Source organism: Scomber scombrus, chromosome 8 (genome assembly GCF_963691925.1).
Source record: "Scomber scombrus chromosome 8, fScoSco1.1, whole genome shotgun sequence".
Classification (NCBI taxonomy): Eukaryota; Metazoa; Chordata; class Actinopteri; order Scombriformes; family Scombridae; genus Scomber; species Scomber scombrus.
In genome coordinates, this window is record NC_084977.1 from 13,510,947 (window position 1) to 13,533,829 (window position 22,883).

The 22,883-nt window shown below is 38.7% G+C and overlaps 2 protein-coding genes across 4 annotated transcripts; one reads left to right on the forward strand and one right to left on the reverse strand.

Moving 5' to 3' along the window:
- Positions 1-99: 99 nt before the first annotated feature.
- Positions 100-17,439, reverse strand: fyco1a (FYVE and coiled-coil domain autophagy adaptor 1a). Of its 3 annotated transcripts, none has more exons than XM_062424145.1 (18): positions 17,412-17,439; positions 15,292-15,406; positions 14,487-14,593; positions 13,946-14,071; positions 13,403-13,509; positions 12,453-12,596; positions 12,182-12,272; positions 9,573-12,059; positions 9,383-9,475; positions 8,430-8,548; positions 8,172-8,339; positions 6,760-6,912; positions 6,397-6,626; positions 5,849-6,002; positions 3,391-3,483; positions 3,092-3,302; positions 2,217-2,326; positions 100-1,938 (listed from the first exon to the last, which is right to left on the reverse strand). In XM_062424145.1, the coding sequence occupies exons 2-18, from the start codon at positions 15,350-15,352 to the stop codon at positions 1,863-1,865; spliced, it is 4,530 nt and encodes a 1,509-aa protein (XP_062280129.1). In that variant the 5' UTR covers positions 15,353-15,406; positions 17,412-17,439; the 3' UTR covers positions 100-1,862. The 3 variants fall into 3 exon arrangements, with proteins under 3 accessions (XP_062280129.1, XP_062280131.1, XP_062280130.1); XM_062424147.1 differs by having other exon boundaries at positions 15,292-15,403; positions 17,412-17,434; XM_062424146.1 differs by having other exon boundaries at positions 15,292-15,403; positions 17,214-17,425.
- Positions 17,440-19,740: 2,301 nt separating this feature from the next.
- Positions 19,741-20,748, forward strand: xcr1a.1 (chemokine (C motif) receptor 1a, duplicate 1). Its single transcript, XM_062424460.1, has one exon. It carries the CDS (start codon positions 19,741-19,743, stop codon positions 20,746-20,748), a length of 1,008 nt encoding a protein of 335 aa, XP_062280444.1.
- The last annotated feature ends 2,135 nt before the right edge of the window (positions 20,749-22,883 follow it).

The following is a 22,883-nucleotide window of genomic DNA, read 5'->3' on the forward strand; positions in this document are numbered from 1 at the left end:
TGCGGAATGCTGAGATAATGTGTTTATTTTGCTGTTGTGACGTTCCAAGCTGTCAAACACTAAACCAGACACCGATTAGTGAATGTCCCGAGGCATCACCATTTTCACATGTTTATTCATGTTTACTGGATGTGTGACAGGTCTTTACTGGTTACACTCGGTGCTTGTAGGCATGGTTCATGCATATTTTACTCTCCCCCCTATCATCCTTCAAAAAGAGAAAGCAAAACAAAATCTGTCTCTGTGTGAAATCTTTGATCATGTAAATTTAACAGATTTTTTTCTAAAGATTTAAAAAATGATCATCACAAATGCAACTCTGTAGAGAAAATTATGAAGCTTTGCATACAAATTGCACCAATTTACACCAATCAAAAATATAAAAGAGATCTGGCTGTGAAACACAAACAGATCTCTACAAAAGCAGCATAGAGATAAGCCCTTGCTTCACTGAGTAGTGTACGGTTATGTCTGAAAAATGACCACGCTGATTTTTTCTTATTGCTTTGCGATAAAAATTAGGGAAAAAAACAAACAGCACACGATATTCAAACCCAGTTCATACCCGAGAATACAAAAAAAGCAAAGGATTCTCTAAACATATGACAAAATGTTTTCAGAGATTCAACTGAAATCCAAACTGAAAAACAATTTCTTTTACATGACAATGTGCATATTGTGATTTAAATGTCTTTCTCACTGAAATTAACTTTTTATAAAATAGTACCATTTATAGCAGGTGTCATGTTCTGTGCAGATAACAAAGAGTAAAATAAACAGTTACAAAAGCAAACTGATCCCTGGCAATTAGAGTTAAGAGGCACTTTTAAAGTACAGTAGCTCAGTAGCTGACAGTCAGTAATATACTTTGACTGAATGTCAGTGTAATGACACTCAGTCAGCCTGTATAAGTTCAGGCGCTCTGCTTCATTAGTTAGATCCTGTAAACTGGATGGAGAAAGCTGGTTTGCTGCTCTCCTTACAGAGGAAGTAAGATGGTAGTTTTTCTTCTCTTCTTTTAGTTTTCCAAAAACACACAATTAGGACATGTTACCACCTGAGGACAATTTTATGCCACACTCCTGAGATTTGCACAAAGTGCATATACTGTGTTATCAAGCAGAAACTGTATTTTTCCAGGCCAGTTACTGCTTTGCTTCCTTCCTGCGCTGGCACAGTGCAAACATAGTGTTCAAACAAGTCAGTATAAGAGTGAGCCCCTCTCTGCTCTTTTCTTCGGCCCTTTGGATTTTAAAAAGATTGCACAAAACATTTAAAACTGGCCGTAATTTTGAAAAAGTGTAAAATACGTTTTAAAAGTGTTTTTCCTAGGTCTTTATAGACCACTTTTCTAGATAAATATTTGCCAAATGACAACAATCGATTATCATATTTTATAATGCTAGTATTACTGCAATGATCTGCGTTCCCTAACATAACAGCATATTTGGAAAGAGAGAGGCAAAACCAGAGACCAACAGAAATTAAACAAAGAAATAACAAAATTACATAACTTTTGTAACTGAACAATGTACTACTTTAAACTTAACCGAAAGGTAACTTACTTGGTTCATATATGGGAAAAAAACGTGGTAAATCTTGCATAAAGAATTCTATCTACCTCTTATCTGGATGACAACACTTCAATTGGGCCACACTTAAAACGCCAACACCATAGAGTTAAATAATAAACATACAACATAAAATACTTGGGTAAAAACAGGATTGGGAACAAAAGAGCAAACAAAGTAACTGAAAATAAAAATGAATAAGAAACAGCCACTTAGGCTGATTTTTCTTTTTCCCTTTAGCTGCAACAGTGACATCATGATGACATCTCCGTGACGCTGTGTTATCCAACTTTAGGGAAAGTCACTTCCATCGTAAATGATGGGCTTCTCCATGGTCAGTTGGTAGAAGACCTTCTTGGAGATAAACCTGTTGGAAGAGGGTTTCTGATTAAAAGGACGGCAATCTGATTTACTGTAACGAGACACTGAGGTACAACAGAGAGCTGGTTTGAAGGCCACACACACACACACACACACACACACACACACACACACACACACACACACACACACACACACACACACACACACACACACACACACACACACACACACAATTATGAGGAAGAGTTGAACCATTGCTGTTATTCAAAAGAGAGAGAAACAGTTGCAGGACAAGGACAATGGATGCGGTGAGTTCCTCACCGTGAGAAGGAGTTGTCAAAGATGAGTGTGTAGAGGCCGGCGTGTCGGACTTTCAACTGTCCCTGAATTGTCTCTTTATGGGAATTGCAGCGAGTCAGAGGAATCAAGACCTGAGAAATGAACAGAAACACAAGACTGTAGTGAAACTCAAATTCTGACAGCAGTCTTCTGACAAGTCTTAAGTCAGCTGGCTGATCTATAGAATTAGAGGACAAATGAGTGTGCACTGCTCTAAACTCGTTTGTTGTAAATTCAAATACACTTTGATTTAAAAAATACTTCAAAGAAAAAAAAGGGGGGGAAAGAAATATAGGGATGGGGGACATGAGACGAAAGGTGCCGGATGTGCATCTACACCTGCTGAGCAACACTGGCAACCTGCAGTGTTTACCTCAGTGTGTGATGTGAGAAAGATCAAACAAATAGCCCCACTCTCTGTAGGGGGCCGCCTATGAAAGTGTCACACATTGTGTGTGGTAATAACTTCTACTTTCGAATAATCATGTGTGAGTTTTGAACTGGATGCAATTTTTCAACAAATGAAAAACCTTTCCTTCAGCCTGATGATATACTTTAAAATGATGTGACAAGATTGCCTTTGGCCTCTCTGGACGTTTCCAGTAACAGAATTACAAGGTCTGAGTGATGCCAAACACAGTGACTCTCAAAGGAACAGGGTTTTATAAAGGAATTAAAGAGATTTTCCCTAAAAATTAGCAACACTTTAATTTATCTGTTGTTCACTGACGGTACCACAAAAGGAGCACAGTATAAAGATGACTATTTATTAATAAAGCCCTACATGTTCTAAGCAAAATGTGTGCTCAGTGCTTTACAAATCATTATGCACACACATAAAAGCTGAACGTATCTACCTTTGACTGTTCCACCTGCGAGTCAGTGGATTCCCGGTAAACCACACTAAATGAGATGCTTTTTGGCTCTGAGGAAAACATCCAGCTGATGGTTTGCCCACAGTCACCCACGGCAACAGTTATCACACTGTAACAGCTGGACTTGATGAAGAGCTCCCTGGAACCATCACCGAACTGAGAAATATCTTCAATGCTGAGAGGGACAGCCATCCTGCACAGAGAACAAGTGAAATGTTAGATTACAGTGGTGACCCATCCGGTACACGTACATACAGAAGTATACCGTTGTCATGACTCACGTGATTTCTCCTGATTTGAGAAGGTTGACCTCTGAATCCTGAACAGTGGGAACGTGTTCTTCAGGGTCATCAGGGGTCATCTCTCCTACGCCTCTGCAAAAATTCATCACAAGACACAGAGAATAAAATCAATATTTCAATGTGAAATTATTCCACTTTCATGACTGTGCATTTTAAGTGTTTTAAGTGTGTATTATTGGTTCTCTATATGGATTTATCTGCAGTTCATGCCTCATATATCTTAAAAGGACCATACCAATTTGATAAAGTAATATTAACGCCAGGGTCCATTGACCACTGTATTTTTTCTGGTGCTTTCAACCACATATTAACGGCCAATGAAGTTTGCTCAGTTGTCATGGAGATGGTGAAGTTGTCATTACAAACTGTCTTCAAGAGAAGCTCTTGAAAAAGTTATTTTTAAAAAATGATCACTTATGAATCATAGCAGAGTTTTTACAGGTTTTTTCACTTTTTGCATTTAACTCACATACGTACATTATTCTTAACATTTGTGCTGACCATTATGCAGACATGAGATTATTAGAGTGGTGAGTGCATATTCCAATGATTCATGCAGCCAGTAATTTCATTTCATGTCACCATGAAAATCAACAGTGATGTGACTAAAACCTGATAAGTCTGTGACACTGAACATTTAGTCATCTTATTTATGGCAAAGTCCATTGTGTGTTAATGTAGATCATAACAGAGACTGAAATATCTTCCACAAGGGTGCATTCAAGTGGAGAGAGGCAAAATTGAGAACTGGTCACCAAACAGCAGAATTGTTCATGGAAGAGATCACTAACTTTAGATTTTTTTTTTTTACAGTCTTTATATTTGCTCACTGTTTATCCTCTGCTGTGGCTTTGATTTTTCACCAGCTTGGAAATGAATGTGCCAGCAAACACTGACAATTTAAAAAAAGCTATGAGATAGTTTAGAAAATGCTCAGCAGTAATGTAGTGTGGTAAATAGGCTCAAATATGTTTAAAGTTGTATAGTACGGTCCTCTAAAGAGAATATGGTTATTGTCACAGAAGGACATTGTATACGCGGTGCATAAATAGTGAATAGAGTGATGACACTGACTCTGTCAACCTATTTGTGACCTTTAGTACCATGAAACTGTGACACTTCTCATTTCTTGCAAATCTGTTTTTTCACCTGTCAATGAAAACCAGATAAAGTACTTCCCTAATGAATACACTGGCTGAAGGAACGTGTGCAGGACCCTCTAAAGCCTTCTTAAGGTGTACTGTGGCAGTACATCAGGAAGGGTTGAAACAAAGAAAACAAACAACTCAAGTTGCACCTACTGCAGAGATGTCTGTATTCAAATAAGCATCAGCTGGCTGAGGCTGTGTTTATTGTCTTTTATAAGAGCAGCAGTGGGACGTTCACAGCAGGTTTATCTAAGATAAATGCCTCCAATGATTTGATGTTATTTACATTACTCATTATATGATTGGAAACATTAATACAATTCTCAGAAAAGCAATATAGTTTGGTTTTCTGTGCATTTAAATCTTCCATATAAAGTATGCATGGTTTTGCTACTGATGAATAAGCAGCATTACACCAGGACAGTTCATGAATCTAGTGGGGGTGCATCCAACTCAATATTTTATCAGTGGAATCAGATTTTTTTTCTTTTCTTTTTTTTCATATAGACTATCTGGCCATCAGAAAGTCCATTGGCATGATTTTCAGTGATGGTTTTACACCTCATTAACATATTCAAATGCTACAGAGTCACAGGAACATATTTCTAAGCATTTAAAAACAGCCTCATATGATGCAAGAATCGTAGCCTAGTCGAATTGCCGACATATCACGTCAGGCTACCATGTGGATTTGTCGGAATAATGAGACAGGCAGCACACACATATTTCTGTTTAAATCAAGCTCTTATAGCCTAATTTTTATTTCATTAAAAACAACGTGTGAATAAACAAATGAAACAGTTTAAAATCAATTCACAGCATTGCCCGCTATGAAATAATATGAAATACTGTGAAATACTATGACAGCTCTTCCTCAACAGCCTAATTCTTTATTTCTCCTGAAACATAAAAACTAATAAATAAATCTGAACAAGAATAAATTAACAAATTAAATTATTTAAGATTGGAATAATTTTTAGATGAAAATAAAAATAATAGGCCTGACATTTTTAAATAAATTCTTAAATCTAGTGTATGTTATGTAGTTGTCACTCTTAGAGCAAATATTTTGTTATACTGGACTATAGGAGCCTGATGTTGATGTGTGAGTGTTACTCGTTACCAACTAGTTTCGTCTTTGAAGCTCTGCAATTTCAGGAGCTCAGTTCTATGCTGCTGGGATATCGTGTGTTGCTGCTGTATGTATGTTGCTCCGACTCAAACCGACCAGCTGAACCAGGTCTCATCCCAATCCCTCTGCTTTGTCCCCAGATAAATACTGGACTCACATATCCAGTGCTCCTGGAGGCCTTCGGTCTTGATCTCCCTCCAGGGAGCCACCTGTGGTCTGAGAGGTGGTATCACTGTCGTAGACGCCATTCACTTCCTCTTCTGTGATGATGTCGAAAGCCCCATCGTCAGATGTGTTGCTGGGGTCTGTGACTGGGAGGTAGAGATACATTGAACAGGCTAAATAACTAATATACAGTACATCTTTTCTCATGTTATATTATTACACAGTATATTAAAATTAATATTCACATTTGAGACAAATCCAATAAAAATAGACCTGACATTATGCACATTTGCTTTCTTTAGAATGAAAGCAAAATAGCTTCTACGCAAATGCCACAGTGTTCCCCTTTTGTCAAAATAATCAGAAATCGATGACAAAGGTTTCTTTCCTTGTTCCGTAATGAGACTGAGTCAATCCTTTCATTTCTGCTTTTTAGTTCACATTTCACACAAAACAGAAAGAACTACCTTGATAAACTTCTCTGCAAGTGTGTAGTTATTTCAGTATGCAATGCAGTTTTCTTCCCATCATGCCTCTTACCTGTTACCCTTGGAGTGGGTTTGTAAGGTGCTGGCTCAGGAGGTGGTTGAGGTCCAGGTCCAGGTGGAGGAGGCTGGGTGTCTGAAGGACTCAGCTCAGCCTCTGTGAACCTCTCCACCACTGCGCTGTGCTGAGTGTAACAGTCCCTGCAACATCGCTCCTTCTTCTTGCTGTGCTTGGTCATCACATAGTTGTTGCTGCAGTAGTAGCAGAAGATGCGACCGCAAAGCCTAAAAAGTGATTCATGTATGAATAAATAAAATACTTTTTAATTGACTACACAAAGAGAATAAGAGAAGCTGCATGTAGTCTGCTGAGACTTAATACAGTGACATGAGCAGTGGCATACAGTAGAGGCATTACCTGCAGTGATGCCTGCGCAGGTACCAAGTGAACTGGCCATGGCAGCCGAGGCAGTTTTTGGCATCTTTATCCACCAACCACCAGCGCTCCTCTTCACGCAGTTTCTGCTCAAACTCCAAAGCGTCTGACTTCTGCCACAGAGCATCTTTGTCCCTGAAGTTGTAGAGGCAGATATGTGTGCATCATGAAAAAAGTTAGACAACAACAAGTGAGATGAAAGGTCAACAGATGTACCAGTTGGGCATGCCACAAGCCTGTGTAGGGAGTTTTTGCCATATCCATATCCCTAAAAGGATGTTAGGAAGTCAACATTACAAGAAAGGTTTGGCTTACAGGAAACCAAATCTTGGCTGAACACGCCAGGTCGGCTTAACCTGGCACACACAAAATACCAAATGACTTTTTATACTACTGCCAAACCAGTAGTATAAATAGTCTGGAGGGGGGCTGAGGCGTGAGCTGTTTTTCGATAGTCTTCGTTGATGTTGCTGTGTTTGCCGCATCTTCAATAAAAGTCCCATGCACAAAAAGGAACCACACACTTGTAAGTTGGAGTCATTTAGTGCTGCTTTAAGTCGTTGCCTGGGACTGAATTGAATGTTTTACATTTTAGGATTTTATTCTTTTGCACATTAAAACATTAAATACTCAACATTTCAAAGCTGCTCTGGTGCCAAATACAGTCTGGTTATACTGCTTCACCAATCATTTGCTTTCCACTTAAATGCTCTCAACTTCAGAATCTTTGGAGGCCGAACTAATTTAGCATGTCATCTACTTGAATTGAACTGCAATTTATCGTAATATATTGTTCACATTCTTCACCCTGTTTAGCGGAAGCAGTTTAATTTCCCCAAATGAGAAAAACAATGACGGTGTGGTGAATACAAAAGACTGAAATCATGTGGCCACATCCCAGGAGAGTTGCGTGAAGCATTGTGTTTGTGTTTCAACCTTTGTAAGTTATGAAAGCTTTGTGAGCAGTGAGGCAATAGTGGCCGTCGCTTTCTTAAGTGACTTCTCTTTCACGCACTTGTCTTCTCATGTTCTTATGTTGGTCTTTCAACATAGCTCCTGCTCTCACCGCTATCAAAGTCTTTCTCTCAGACCCGTTCTCAGTAAATTATCTCAACATTCAATGAAGCCTTTACCCCCCATCTTGCTCCTCAGACTTCTTTTTCTGTTATCAATATCAAGGAGAGTAATATCAGAGGGCTGCTCTTACTTAAAGAACCGTTGAAAAATACAGACTCCCCAGTGAGATTATTAAAGAGCAGGCAAGTATAACAAGGTGACAGGCATCCAAACACAAAAGGAACTTTAACCACTTTCTTCATTAAGAAAATCTCTGCCTGTTGCAACAGACAGCCTCAACACTGCTTTGATAGAGCTGTAATAGAGACAGGTCGTACCTTATGAGCTCAATGAGCCGCTCTTCGAGGTTGGTCTTGGTTCTGTTGAGGTCGTCAATCTCTGCAGTCATTTTCAATAACTGGTTTTGTTTGTCAGCTTCTGTTGTGCTGAGTTTCTGCTTTAATTCCTCACAGATATTTTGTGCAGCTAAGCGTGCACCCTCAGCACTGCAGAGAGTGAATGAAAGGTTTATTAGCCAGTGGTTCTTTTTTTCATCTCATATTGAAATTTATAGGTACCACACGCCATTAACGCACCTGCTCACTGCATCTCTCAGTTGCAGAATCTCGCTCTCACTCTTGCGTACCGTGGCCTCTGTCTTCGTGATGTGAGCATCTTTCTCACCACTTAGCTGAAGGTACTGCTCGTTCCTAGCCTTTATTAAACATTGTAAACAAATACAAACAAATAATAATTAGTAAAAATGTTTTTAACATTTTTTAAATTTAATCCATTTTCATTTAAATTATTTAAACAACTGTTCTGTTTTCCTGTATTATAACACTGTTTGATACAAACATTTAAGTATCTGAAAAGGTCCGATGAATTTCATTACCTTGTGATATGAGATGTTGATTTTTCTCTCTATCATCATAAAACAAATATGTCAAAAATACATGTCCTTGTATTTTTATATTGAAATCTGAGCATTAACTTTTGCTGATGAATTAGAGGGAACCCATTCGTGTGTGTGTGTGTGTGTGTGTGTGTGTGTCTGTGTGTGTGTGTGTGCACATACATACATAAAAATATAAATATTTATGTATACTGCAATCTGCAGTCAAATAAAATTATATTCAAGGTGTCTCAACTATTATAAAGAAAAAAATAAAACCTAGCATATTCTGCTCCTCCTATATTTATTTATTGTTCACGACTACAAAACAAATATTCCGCCTGTTACTAAGTCCCATCTGGTGTGTAGCCTACTTTCCTCCATCCCTTCTGCAATGTGCAGTAATGACAATGGCGATGGTGTCTCTTTTAGGCTATAAATAGGATCTTGCATTGGTATCTATGTCTTCCCTTAATCAAGGGTTTTTCTTCAACTTGAAAATGTGAGTACATTACACACAGCAGTGTATTTTTATATATCACTGTTTCTCTGTGAAGATGTGTGCTTTCCGGACACTTCAGAATACACTCTACCACCTCTGTGTATCTGCTCACAATGTAACCTTTGATTATTTGATGCTTGAAAGACACAGACCTCTAGTTCAGACACTTTGGCCTGCAAACTGGACACATTCTTCAGTTCCTCCTGCAGCTGGGCTTTCACCTTGTCTCGCTGTTCATTCACACTCTGAAAAGTGAGAGTAACATAAGAGGACGAAGGAAACTAAATTGAGTGTATAAACAAAATAAACTACAAAACAGTATCGCCCTGGTCAGTAACTCACCTTAATCTGGCCCTGATGATTCATGTTCTCTGAGCTCATTTGAAACTTGATGGCCTCCACCTCCTCTCGACTGGAGTCCTTGAGGCTCTGCACTTGGTTCTTGGTCTTTTCCAGCTTCTCCTGGAGCACTGTAACAGTCCCTGGAAGGTTATCTTTGTGTGTCAGCCCCTCTTTTAGTTTCTCATTATCTTGCTGTAACTCTGTCATGCCCTCTTCTAGTCTCTCCACCTCTTTCTTAAGCTCTTCGATCCTGGCAGCATCACCTGCCCAGTGCTCTCTGGCCTCCTCCTTTTCTGCACTTAGCTTACAGATGGTCATCCCCAGCTCTGCCATCTCTGTGTTTGCCCTGTGTAGACCCTCACGTGTCTCGCCATTCTCGAGAACCAGCCTGTTATTTTCGGCCTTCAGGGTGGACACCTCTTCTCGGACAGCAGTCGCAGAGATAACCAACTCAGCATGGGCGGCTACTTCTCGATCACGCTGTTCAATCAGCGCCTCTTCTTTCTTTTTGCACTTCAAAAGCTCTGTTACATGCGTCTGATTTAGTGCCTCTGTCTGTGCTTTCAGCTGCTCTGTCAGAGTCTTGAACTCGTCTCTTTGGGTCTCTGTCACCTCCAGCTGTGCTTGGGATTTTAGCTTGTCCTCCTCAGCTCTCTGTACACGTACCCTGAGGTCCAGGATTTCTGCCTGGAGCCTGGTCACTTCTTTCATGCTCACCTCCAACTGGCTCTCAGCCACAGTCAGTTTGCCAGTCACCTCATGGTTCTCCTTGGCTTGGACAGCGCTCCTCTCCAATTGAGATTTCTCCATCACCTTCTTCTCAGATGTAACTCGTTCGATCACTTCTGTCTGTCTAGCGCAGGTTGCTTCTGCGTCAGCTTTTGCCATCTTAAGCTCCTTTTCTGTGGCCTCTAGAGCTATTAACTTGGACTGGAGCTCAGTGAGTGTATTCTCTTTACCCAATAGCTGTGCCTCCTTGGCTTGGACCTGTTCTTGAAGGCTGGCTTCATTCTTGCGTGACGCTCCTAAGTTCTTCTCCAGCTCTCCGATCTGCCCATGAACACTCTTCAGATCGGCCTGCATGCGACTAAGAGCTGCTTTCACGGTGTCTTGCTCCTCTCTCAGAGTCTGGTTCTCCTGCTCCAGCCGCTTTGACGTAGTCTCTGAGAGCTTTGCGGCCATGGTGGCTCGCTGCATACTCTCTTCCAGCTTGCAGTTCTCCTCACGCAGCCTCTTCTCCTTTTCATCCACCGTCACCTTGGTATCATCCAGCTGGCTTCGAAGTTGTTTCTCAGAAGCCCTTAGAGTTGCTAATTCACTTTCAAGAACTGCTCTGTTTTCTGCAATGTCCTTCTTTAGCTCCTCATTTCTCTTCACTCTGGTAAGCAGCTTCTCGTTTAGTTCCATTAAGCTGCCGCACTGGGTCTTGTAGTCATCTATCTTTGTGGTTTGCTCTTTGATGTTAACCTCCAGCTCTGCAAGGTTAGTGGCTAGTTTCTCCTTCTCTGTGATCAGGCTTTGGTTCTTGGTTTCTAGATGTTGACGTGTATCACAGCAGAAGGTCAGCTCTGCTTCTTTCCTCTCAAGCCGCTCCTTGAGGGCAGTGACTTCTGCTTCTAATGACTTTTTTAAGCCTCCAACATTCTTCTGCATTTCATCTTGATCATCTTGTGCCTTGTTTTTCACCTCCTCCACCTCTTTCTCCTTCTCCTCTAGAGATCTTTGGAGGTCCTGCAGCTGCCTTTGCAGGTTGCTGGCTTCTTTTTCTCTCACTGTCAAGGCCCCCTGTAGCTTATCAAGGTCACTGCACTGCTCCTCCAATTTAACCTCCAACTTGGCTTTCTCCTCAGACATAGATGCAACTAATGCTCCAAGTTTTGTTTCACTATCCTTTGCAGCTGCCTCCTTCACACTCAGCTCCTCCTCCAACCTTTCTGCCTGCCTCCTCTTCTCCTCTGCCTCAACTACAGCTTCCATCTTCCCTTTCTCTGCCTCTTTCAATCTGTCCAACAGCTCATGTATCTTTTGTGCCGAATCAAAGTAACTGGCTGCCTGCTGGCCCTTCTCATTCAGAACTCCATCCAACTTGGCCAGGAGCTCTATGTTCTTCCCCTCAGCAGCTGCTAGCTTTTCCTGGAGCAGGTCTTCTTCAGCCTCCCTGGCTTTTTCTCCAGTCCTGAGTGCTTCCACCTCTCTGGACAGGGCTTGCTCTCTCCCCTGCAGAGCCCTGAGTTCTCCCTGCAAGCCCTGCTGCTCCCCATGGGAAGCAAGAGACACATCCAGCTGCCTCTGGAGCTCCACCACAACCCCTCTGAGCTCAGTGGCCTCATTGCCGAGCTGCTGCACCTTATCCAGGAGCTCTCGCTGCTTCAGCTCTGACTGGTCCAGTTCCAGGCGAAGGTCTTCGCTGCAGGCAGGCAGGGACTCGTTCAGGTCATTCAATAGACTATGACCATAGTCGGGGCTAGAGGGGAACTCAGGTGCTTGCTAGATGGTTGCAAAGGAAACCAGAGTAGAAGACAAAATGTTGAACATCTTGTAATCATAAAATCAATATTGTATATTATCTAAATAGTGAAAATGGCATAGGATGTTAATGCATTAGTTACCTGGGAGTAGGTGCTGGCCAGACTGTTAATGCTAGAACTACGACTAGGTGGTTTCCACATGTGGCCAGGTGAGTTTGCACCCAGTGTCCTCCTGTTGATCATGAATGTATAATACAGAATGTTAAACATCATAAGGTAAACGTCAAGACCAGTGACTAAACTCCAAACCTGGTGTACAGACAAAGAAACACCCCCATTTCTGCGATAATTTCTTGTTGCTTATTTACATATCTATCCATATGTTATTTTCAAGATTTGTCTTGTTTGTTACCTTGCAAATGTTGGCCAGGAGGCATCAAGGTCATAACCTCTGGAGGCCACATCAAACTGGACTTCATTGAGCTCATACAGGTGGTTGATGATGTCAACACTCAGGTGGGGCTTCAAGAAGGGGCTTCTTGCATAGTACCAGTCACTGTGGGGAGAGAGATTAGTGAGGACAAAGAAGAACCACTGGAAACATTAATAGCATCTGAAAAAAAGGAAGTTTTGTGTTGTGTTATGACTTTAAAACACACACACCTACACACGTACACACACACACAGTTAGGTGCTATGTGTCTCTTCGTCAAGGCTACAGGTACCTATTCTGACTGAGTCTAGTAAGTCACTGAAACAAGCAGATTCAAACACAGCTTCTATCCTACAGCAATTACTATACTCAATACTGCTAATTAATTATTAAGTAATACTGTTTACAACTGACTGTGAAATAGGGACGTGCAATGACAAAATGTAACTTTATGTGGGTATAGTTGGGCTATTTTTATAAATAGTATTTATTTAACTTTTATTTTCTTGTTTTATTTATTTTTATTTATGAATAATGCACTGACTGGTGAGCACTTTTAAATTTCGTTGTACTGGTGACAATGACAATAAAGGATCTATCTATCTATGTAGCAGAAAGGGAAAATGAAGAAGTAAAACACCTCAACGAAAGATAAATATTTACAGTTAAAATACGGAAACAGCCACTGCATGTAACACATACTAACCACATACTTCTGGTGTGTGGGTTAGATTTCATGTGCAATGTTCAAATTTAAATAAAAAACTGTCTGTAATTCGAAACAAGTGATTTTCTATTCTTGAACTTTTTTTTTACTTGCCTTTCCAACAAAAGCTCATTATTTGAAACATCTAAATGAAACACATCAATAAAAAGGCCTTAGACTTGCTGTTACAAAGGTACGTGAACCTTGATTAGGACAGTTTTACCTGGTGACTCTCTGGTTCATCAGGCACTGCTGCAGCGTATCAGCCAGCCGCTGATGTACGAGGGAGTAGCGAATAAAAGCTCGCCCCTTCCCCAGAGATGTCTTCAGCTATCAAGGCAAAAACACACAATGTTGTTTTATACAAATAATTACACTCAAGAAAAAAATCTACAATGTAAATAATAATAATAATAATGCATTATATTTAAAGGCGCCTTTCAAAGCACTCAAGGACACCTTACAAGGCACATAAAACACGACAACAGTACATCAAACAATAAAAATAAAAAATAAAAATAAATAACAATTCATTATTTCTTACTACAAAACGTGTTAAATTTTAATATCACGTAATATATACAACATAACTGTGATTGTTTAATATGATAAAAAGAGTCAGTTTACTTTAGATTGTGAAGAGGGGGCAAAACAGATACCATTAATTAACAATGATTTAAGTGGTTATCTAATACTATTATTGATGTGTAATCAGCAATTTATTAGTTGCGTTATTGTTAGAAACAAAACAAAAGAATCTTCATACCTCAGAGATCGATTTCACAAAGCGGATGCCATCATTTGCTCCTTTGATCTTAGCCAAACAGTCAGTGAAGTATTCCCAATAATCTTTCTTTGTACCAAGAAATGTGTTCTTCTCCTTCTGGTCAAACTGGAATGTTGATAGATATACATATATATACAGAGGGAATGAATAATTTTCAGATTTCAGATGTCTTTACTATTGTCATTTTTCATTATGCACTTTCATACATAAGAAATATCGTTTCCCTTAAAAGACAACAACAAAAAATAGTGTAAGAAAAAGATAAGATTAATGAATGACGTAGTCTGTTTATAAGCTTCTTTTCATCTAACACAGTGTTTAGAATTTAGTATCTGTAAGAGTGTAATAATTTTGTCAGTGTGTAACATAAACTTCTTATCTTCTAAGGTCCATTTTGTTGTTTTTATTTTATCATTATTGTATGTGTAAAAGCAAACATCACATTTCTCTAACTCATGATATTGTAATCAAATTATTTATTCACATCTTCACATCATCTGATATTAATTGGGATTCACACCTGTAGCAGGTACTCCAGTTTGTAGGAGAATTTGTGCAGGTTGGTACTGTCATCTGTGATTGGCTCTCCACTTTCCCTGTACTCCTTTGCAAGCTCTGCAACAGCCTCTGAAATTCACAGACATTAAAAGAGTTCAAAAATGAAAAAAGAGTTCTAACTTGAAAAACACATTTATAGATACATAAAAAAATATATAAATGTATTGTAGCCAAAGCAGGCAGGATTATGAAGACAATAAGTTATTGTTCTCATCAGGGATACAGGAAACAGGAAAACAATTTGGCAAAAACAGGAAAATGGATACTTTCTTAGAAATGCCCCCGAAAAAAAAACTGAGAAGAAATCTTAAATCCCTCTATTTTCACCTCTGAGTGCATTTTCAGATACAGGCGCACAATTTTCCCAATGCCTAAATTCCCAATCTTTTCCAACCCAGTCTGTATATAAACTACTTGCCTCGTATCCATCGCAAAAACTGGAAGGAGACCCGTGATGGGTGCACCCTCAGCACACACGGTCTGTCTGGCTGCATGCTGTCAGAGGCCTCCACCACACCCTTTCTACACGTACATGAGGTCTGATGCGTTTTCACAGATGATTTTAACCAGAAGAGGTGAAATAGTTCCAGGGGATAAGATTGTACTCAATCTTGACAAGAGACTAAGGTCACGGCATCATGGTAAACCTTACTGACTCTTCTGTCGCCTTCTCTTCAGTCACACCATGTCAGCTACCAACTGCCTGCTGCCAATCTATTCACATACACACACACGCGAGCAGGCACACACACATAAAGCTGGCGTACCATGTAGATCTCGGATAATCCTCTGGAGTTGGCTTTCCCCGACCGTAGCCCCGGCAGCCATAGCCCCACCGCTCTCTCCCTGGCAACCAGGGGTCACAGGGTCACATCCAGTCTGCTGAATCAGAAAATCAGAATCAGTCAGGAACAAAAGATCGACATGAATGGTCTAACATACTCTCTCGTGGCCACAAATGGGCACAAATGTGCTATACTTTCATGACAGTTCTTCCTAGGATGTAGTGATGGGCACATTGCCACACTCTGTTCGTAAAATGTCCTTTGGGCCTAGGAGACAGTCTGATGGCATTATAATGGTCTATCACATGTGCAATATCATTTGATAATTTAAGCAATTAAATTAAGTAAAATAATTAGTTATGAACATGGCCTGCATTTCATATAGTGCCTTTCTAGTCTTATCAACCACTCAAAGTGCTTAACACTACATGGCAACATTCACCCACACACACACATTCATACACTGATGGCAGAGGCTGCAACCCACAGTGCCAACCTGCTCATCAGGAGCGATACAGCGCTTCTCATTCAAAGGACCCAATGATGTGTCTATGCACATCCATTCTCTCTCTATCTCTCTCACACACACTCTCTCTCCCTCTCTCTCTCACACACACACACACACACACACAATTTGAGGTTCAGCATCTTGCCCAAGGATGAACCACTGATCTTTTGGTTAGTGTACGACCCGCTCTACCTCCTGAGTCACAGCCGCTCATAGGTAGATCCTTCCTCTCCACATTCTGATCTGTAACCTTTTACTCCTTCCTGTCAACCTATGCATTTCTGTTTTTGTTACATTCAAGGACACATGTCTAACCAACTAAATGACTCAAATGATAATAACGATACAGTATAGTAATAATTTAAAGATGTAGTTTTTAATAAGGATCCAGACTTTAAATTGCTTTGATGTTGAAGTCAAAGTGCTGCCTGTTGAACTTTGGGTGGGAAGACTGCTTTTGGTTGTTCTATAGTATATAATGTGTGCCTTTTCTTCTTGACTGTATAGAATCTATACAGTCAAGAAGAAAAGGCACACATTAAATTCACCATAGTGTTAGACTAACCTTATGTTGCACTGTTATCTTTTTATTAGCTTTCAAGAAATTAGTGTTAACCATGTTGCTACTGGACAGAGTGAGTTAAAATCTACTTTCATTACTCAGTCATACAAGTTGTAAAATGTCTATGCATTTATAGAACCAAAAAAAGGCTGAAATTATGTCCATGCTTCTATGCAAACTAAATTACAATATACTGTTAGTTAAATTTGTGGTTTGCATAGAATATGTACTCTCCCCTCTACAATCTGGGAAGGATAAGAATAGCTTGTGGACCACGTAACATCACCATCTGTACAAAAAAAGTAATCCAATACAATATCTGAGCCACAGCTGAGAAGCTTTTCAGTGACCAGACTGTTGAGAAAGATGCTGATTCATCTCAAATATGGCTGCAAAAGTTACCAGGAAGTTGTGCAAATATCTGTCTGACACAGTGCCAACTACACTGAAAAGTACAGTATTCACAGAAGTAGTATTTATTGTATTGTTATGTTAGATACTGGATATTGGATGTGCAGTTACTAATGTCCCCGTGTCCTCCTATGTGGAACTAAACAAAGCATACATAAAGTATGTATGACATGCATGTTAAATATAACGTTATGAAAGTAACGTTAGTCATTATATTACAATGTCAGACAATCCACACTCATATTTAAATATTCAGCTTTGACTCTATAATTAACTTTTAACCATTTTTTAATGATTTGTAAGGTTAGATGTGTTAGCTAACAGCTAAGTAGGTTAACGTTAGTTGGTTAACAGTTTGACATCATTTAGGAAGAGTAACTACATTAACTATCGGTTTTTAAAGTACTAAATGATTTTTCTTACTTCTATGAAGGACAGAAAGCTTGCACTGACGACTTTTGTGTTTTTCCAGCTGTCTCAGTAACGTTATATTTAGCTTTGACGCAGAGTGGTTTTAATGGTAGCCGTGACATCACCAGGAAACGACAGCTTAGATAGTCTAGTAAGCTTTTAGATATTTCCTGCCAACAGAATAAGAAAAGTAAAATAACTTTGACATACTTTTGCTAATATGACTCAAGTCCACAACAACCCAGATCGTACACACATTAACTTGTTGCAACGGTGGTGATTGACGTAGCGCCATCCACTGACAAACCGATATGTAGGCTGCGGACCAATGGCTGTGAGGCTGGTGGGCGGGAGCTTGAAATGACTAGTTTGGTTGTCGTAGCAGCGTAAACAGTGCTGTCATGTGATCAATGACACATAAATGCTTGGCCTACTTTTCTGTGCTTCTTTGTTGATTTGTCAGCAGGACATCATGATGATTTCCCTGAAACTGGTAACATGAAAACAGTTTTAATTATTTTTTATTTAATGTAGCACAATAAACCTTTCTCATAGCAAACAGTTTAACATATCAAAGAAAGATAGTTTTTCAGTCTTAAAACATCAGGTACCCAAATAAACAATGACCCATGTTTTCTTTGTATCTGTCTTTACTGACCATTATAACATCCCTTCATACTAACAGTATAAGTGATGGGGCCAGCGGCCCTCTGTGCAAACATGTATTTAAAAGTTTATCTGTTTGTCAGTCTTGTTACAGCTCTATGTGTTGTGTGTCTTGCTTTCTATTGTACTGCTTTAACTTTGTCTGTCAAAGCACTTTGTAAACTCTGTTTTTAAAAAGGTGCTATATAAATAAAGTTATTATTATTATTATATAATAAAAAATAATATTATTATTATTGTTATTATTATTATTATTATTATTATTATTATTATTATTATTATTATTATTATTATTATCTTCAACCAAAAAAAAAAAAAGAAAGAAAAAGGGGCACAAAAAAAAATACACATGAGTACTTATTTAAAATGCATGTGTTACAAACTTGGGGCATGGGGTTTCAAAGATGTGGACATGAGGTCTGATGAAAAGATGTTATTTGTTGCATTATGGGAAATATAGGAACCTCTGTTTTTGGTACTTATCTCCACCTCTGCTGAACTGATTTAGCATTTTTTTTTTTAAATCAGTCTCTCCAGTGTACGAACTATTCCATGGCTTTTAGGGGAGCACACTTTTTTGAAATGGGTTGGTTTTCGATTTTTGAGTTAAGGTGAGCTAAGATTATGATATTGCACATGCTTCAATTATGATCGCATGCATTGTCTTATATTTATTAATCTGAATTAGTGATGAATCACCCTCACGCAGGAATCATAATCATAATTCATGATGTAAAAGATACAGGCCCTCCTGTAGTTCATACCCTGGGTCTCACCCATCTTTATGAAAGTGAAAGACAGCATTTCTCTTGGCTACCATTTCAAAGTATCTCTTCTCATTTCCTAGGACTCTTTTTGACTGACTTAAAGCATCAGATTTTGAGACATCTTTCTCTGAGATTTGAATAAATAGTCGCTAAAAGTTATTCAAAGCATGTTCTGTGGATTATCCAGAGCAACAAGGACAGTGTTTCTGGAAAGGCACATTGCTGTTCAATATTTTTAGAGTTATTTTTCAAAGATGTGAACAACATAAGTTTAATTCCACTTGCCTCTATTGTATTGCTCTCGAAATCACCCAGAGGGATATCTCAAAACATGGGAAAACATGTTTTCGTCATGACAGGATTAAGTGTGTTTAGTTGTCATAGATATGATTTTATCAAACAATTAAGCAATAATCAGTGATATAAGAAACTTGGGCAATGTGATAACAGGTGGTCACATACGGGCATTATGTAATCAACTGAGCAAATTCCATCTGCTGATAGTAGTGTCTGAAAGCACCTTGCATCTTTCTGTTCACACTGCCACTTCCAAGTTCAAGAACAAAGCTTTAAGCTCAATATGTTTTGTAATTTGATTATAACTGCCAGTTTAACTTACTTAATGGTATTTTAAGTTGAGTCTAAAAGGCAGAACATCAGGATCTTTTTGATCTATAATGATGACCCAGCTGGCATGGCTGAACTAAGGGGATGGTAACAGGTTGTAGGTTACGAGAACAGAAAAGTAGGAACCGAAAACACCTGTCACGAGATTATTAAAGCTACTCCTTTTTGAGTTGCCGTCAGAGTAGACGAGAGGAGCCACATACAACGACATATCAGTCCCATCAGCAGCAGGTAGGTTAATGTTTTACTCTTGAATACTATTGCACTATAATAAAAATAGTTCCAGTGTAACATGTCATAAAGTGTATCTTCCTTAAGTATCTGTACACTCAGTCATCATAAAAAAAGAAGATCTTGATAATTCTTTCTTTGCCTTTCTTGTTTTCCCCCTGTTGACTGAAATTAACCACTTGATGTAAGACACAATGAACCTAAAGGCACATATTCCATACACTTGTATTTCTTTTCTAGGTTCAGCAATGAATGAGACTAACAGCACATATAACTATGACTATGAGGACGAAGTCTGTGACAAAGAGAATGTGGTCACTTTTGGATCCTATGCCATTCCTGTTTTCTTCACTGTTGTGATCACACTGAGCCTCACAGGAAACATCCTCGTCCTTGTAATCCTGGCTTTGTACGAGAATCTCAAGTCTCTCACCAACATTTTCATTCTCAATCTGGCCGTCTCTGACCTCGTCTTCACCACCGGTCTCCCCTTCTGGGCCATTTACCATATCTGGGGCTGGTTGTACTCTGAGATGCTGTGCAAAATTGTGACTTTTGTTTTCTTCACCGGCTTCTACAGCAGCATCCTCTTCCTGACCATCATGACTATCTACAGGTATATAGCTGTGGTCCACCCTCTCTCTGACCTGAGGGCACAGAAACTCGTCACAGGGGTTTTTTTGTCTGTCCTCCTGTGGGTAATCAGCATTGGAGCAGCCATGCCTTCTCTGCTCTACACCTCCCTCTCCTCAGTCCCTCAAAATGGTGAACATACAGTGGGCTGTGAATATGAAGCTGGCCTGTGGAAACACATTAGCATCTCCCAACAAAATGTTTTTTTCTTGGTTGCCTTTGTAGTGATGGCTTTCTGCTACATTAAAATATTAGGGAGAATCAGAAGAACAAAGTCCCACAAAAAAAAAAGAGCAGTTAAATTAGTCTTCTGTATTGTGGCTGTTTTCTTCGTGGGCTGGGTGCCGTACAATGTAGTAATCTTTCTGAGGATTTTGGATGACCATTTGGTTGCACCATTTGATAAATGCGAACGAAGTATCCAGCTTGAATATGCATTCCACGTGTGCCGGCTAATTGCTTTCTCCCACTGCTGCCTCAACCCTGTCTTTTATGCATTTGTTGGTGTGAAGTTTAGGAGTCATTTGAAGTCAATGCTGCACCGACTGTTCAGTCGTCAAAGCCAAACTGGGGAACACCCAGTTAGAATGCAAACCTTCCTCTCACAAGGATCAATGTACTAGTTGAACTTCACATTTATATATTTTCTTGTATTTAGTGTTGCATTATTGATTTTAAAAAAAAAATCAAACACAAACTAAATCCATTGTGCATTTGGTAAAGTACCTTTAATCTCTGCTGGTTCATATTTTGCAGTTTGTAATCAAGGTGCTCTCAACATTCAAATCTGGCTTTTGCTGTTTAGTTTTGCATGCATGTGTGACTTTGTAAACCCTTTGTAATAGTATGTGATTTGTATGAGATATTACTGTTACATAAATTTACTTACAGCAGGCCACACAAACGGAGAGAGAAACAATAGCTGAGCGAAGGTCAATACAACATCAATAAAGGCATTGTCAGTATCATTTTAACATGAGCCACACATCTTGTGTGATAACTCATGCTATAAAAATATACAACAGTCAGAATGCTGTTACATGAGGTACCCCTGTGCTTGATGAAATGATATTTCAGTTTCATCCCAATGTATTTAATATATTTGCCTACACTGAAATTTTACAAAAACAGACAATACAGAACTTTAAAAAAAAAAAAAAAACTAAGAAAAACCTGTCTTTTACCAAATTAATGTTAATGAGATAATTAATGAATAAGATATTACATACATTCAAATCATGTGAATTTTATTTATATAGCGCTTAATAACAACAGAAGTTATCTCAAGGCACTTATAGAACTGGTCTATGTGGATTGTGTAGTTGCTGTACATAGCTGTAGGACATGTAGGAATGTAGGACATTCATGATGTGTACATAATTATAATAATAGAATTATATAATATATACTTATGTAATTATAGAATTACTATTCTGTAAATTTCATACAATATGTCATTGTACACAACAAATGTCTCATTGTTGTCGTTGTTGTTGTTTTACATTAATTTGAATTATGCAAGGGTTTTATTAACATGTTGAAATGCTTGAATGTATGCTTGTATATTAACATAGTCCACCAAAAGGTTGGTCTGTTATATTCTCTTTTCTTAGGTAGTTTAGGTGCAGATTTGTGTACAAATTCACTTGAAGGATAATAGTTACAAAAAATGTAACACAATATTAAGCCTTTGAATGGTCCCACTCAGTTAAAAGAACTAGGTTTTAGTTATGTTTATTTTCCTTTGTAAACAAACAAACAAACAAACAACAATCTGTGTATATTTGTGTTTATTAAAGATAAATGAAGACATGTTTCATCATGCTTTTTATTCAATGGACAAGAGCAATGTGTAAACCCTACTAAATAAAACATTTTACATGCAACATAAACGTACACTTAAATATGAATAAATATGGAAGTGTATAGCTGCCACGCAAGAAAAAGAAAAAACATCAGATGTGAAGTTTCAGTATCACGTTATAATGTGAAACTTATCACGTTATAGAGAACGGATCGGAATGTGGCTTATTTACATGATTTAAGTGTACTTCATATTTGGATTGAGACATGACGAGATCCTGCTGTTACTGAACACAGTGGATGATACTGTGATAAATGTGTTTACACTGAGAGGGATTTTAAAGTGCATGGGGCTGTATACGGAAACCAACATACATACCAGTAGTATATAAATACCAAAATGTATGTTTGGATATTTAAACAGGCCACTTAACTAGGAGCACATACATGTTTTATATTAACTTATCCTCTGTATCATCTGTATGTATTTAATTTGAAATTTTAAAATAAATAATAAAGCTGCTTTGGATCTGCACTGTGTTCACAATTATCTGTAGTGCACTAACCTCTTAAAAGTGTGAGCTTCTATTAACACTTCTTTTTTTTTGTTTTTCTTTCACTCTGAGAGACATTAATTATTGTAATTTAGCAGAATCACATTGTTCTGGCACAATTAATACATTAACTCAGGTGTTTTTTTGGTGTTTTTCTGAACTGATCCAACAGAGTGCAGCGACACATCATACGCTGTGGGTGTTGGGTCTGTGCTATCTGAATTTTATTAAAACTTTATTAAAAGTAAAACTCAGAAGTCACTCAAACAACAGTGAACCTGCTTCTTGTAACAGGCGTCTGGAGGATGACACACACACACACACATTTAAAAAAGAAACCTGTATGCGATTGGGAAAGCAATAAACTGTAATAACTAGGGAGGGAAACTGCAGGGGCGGGT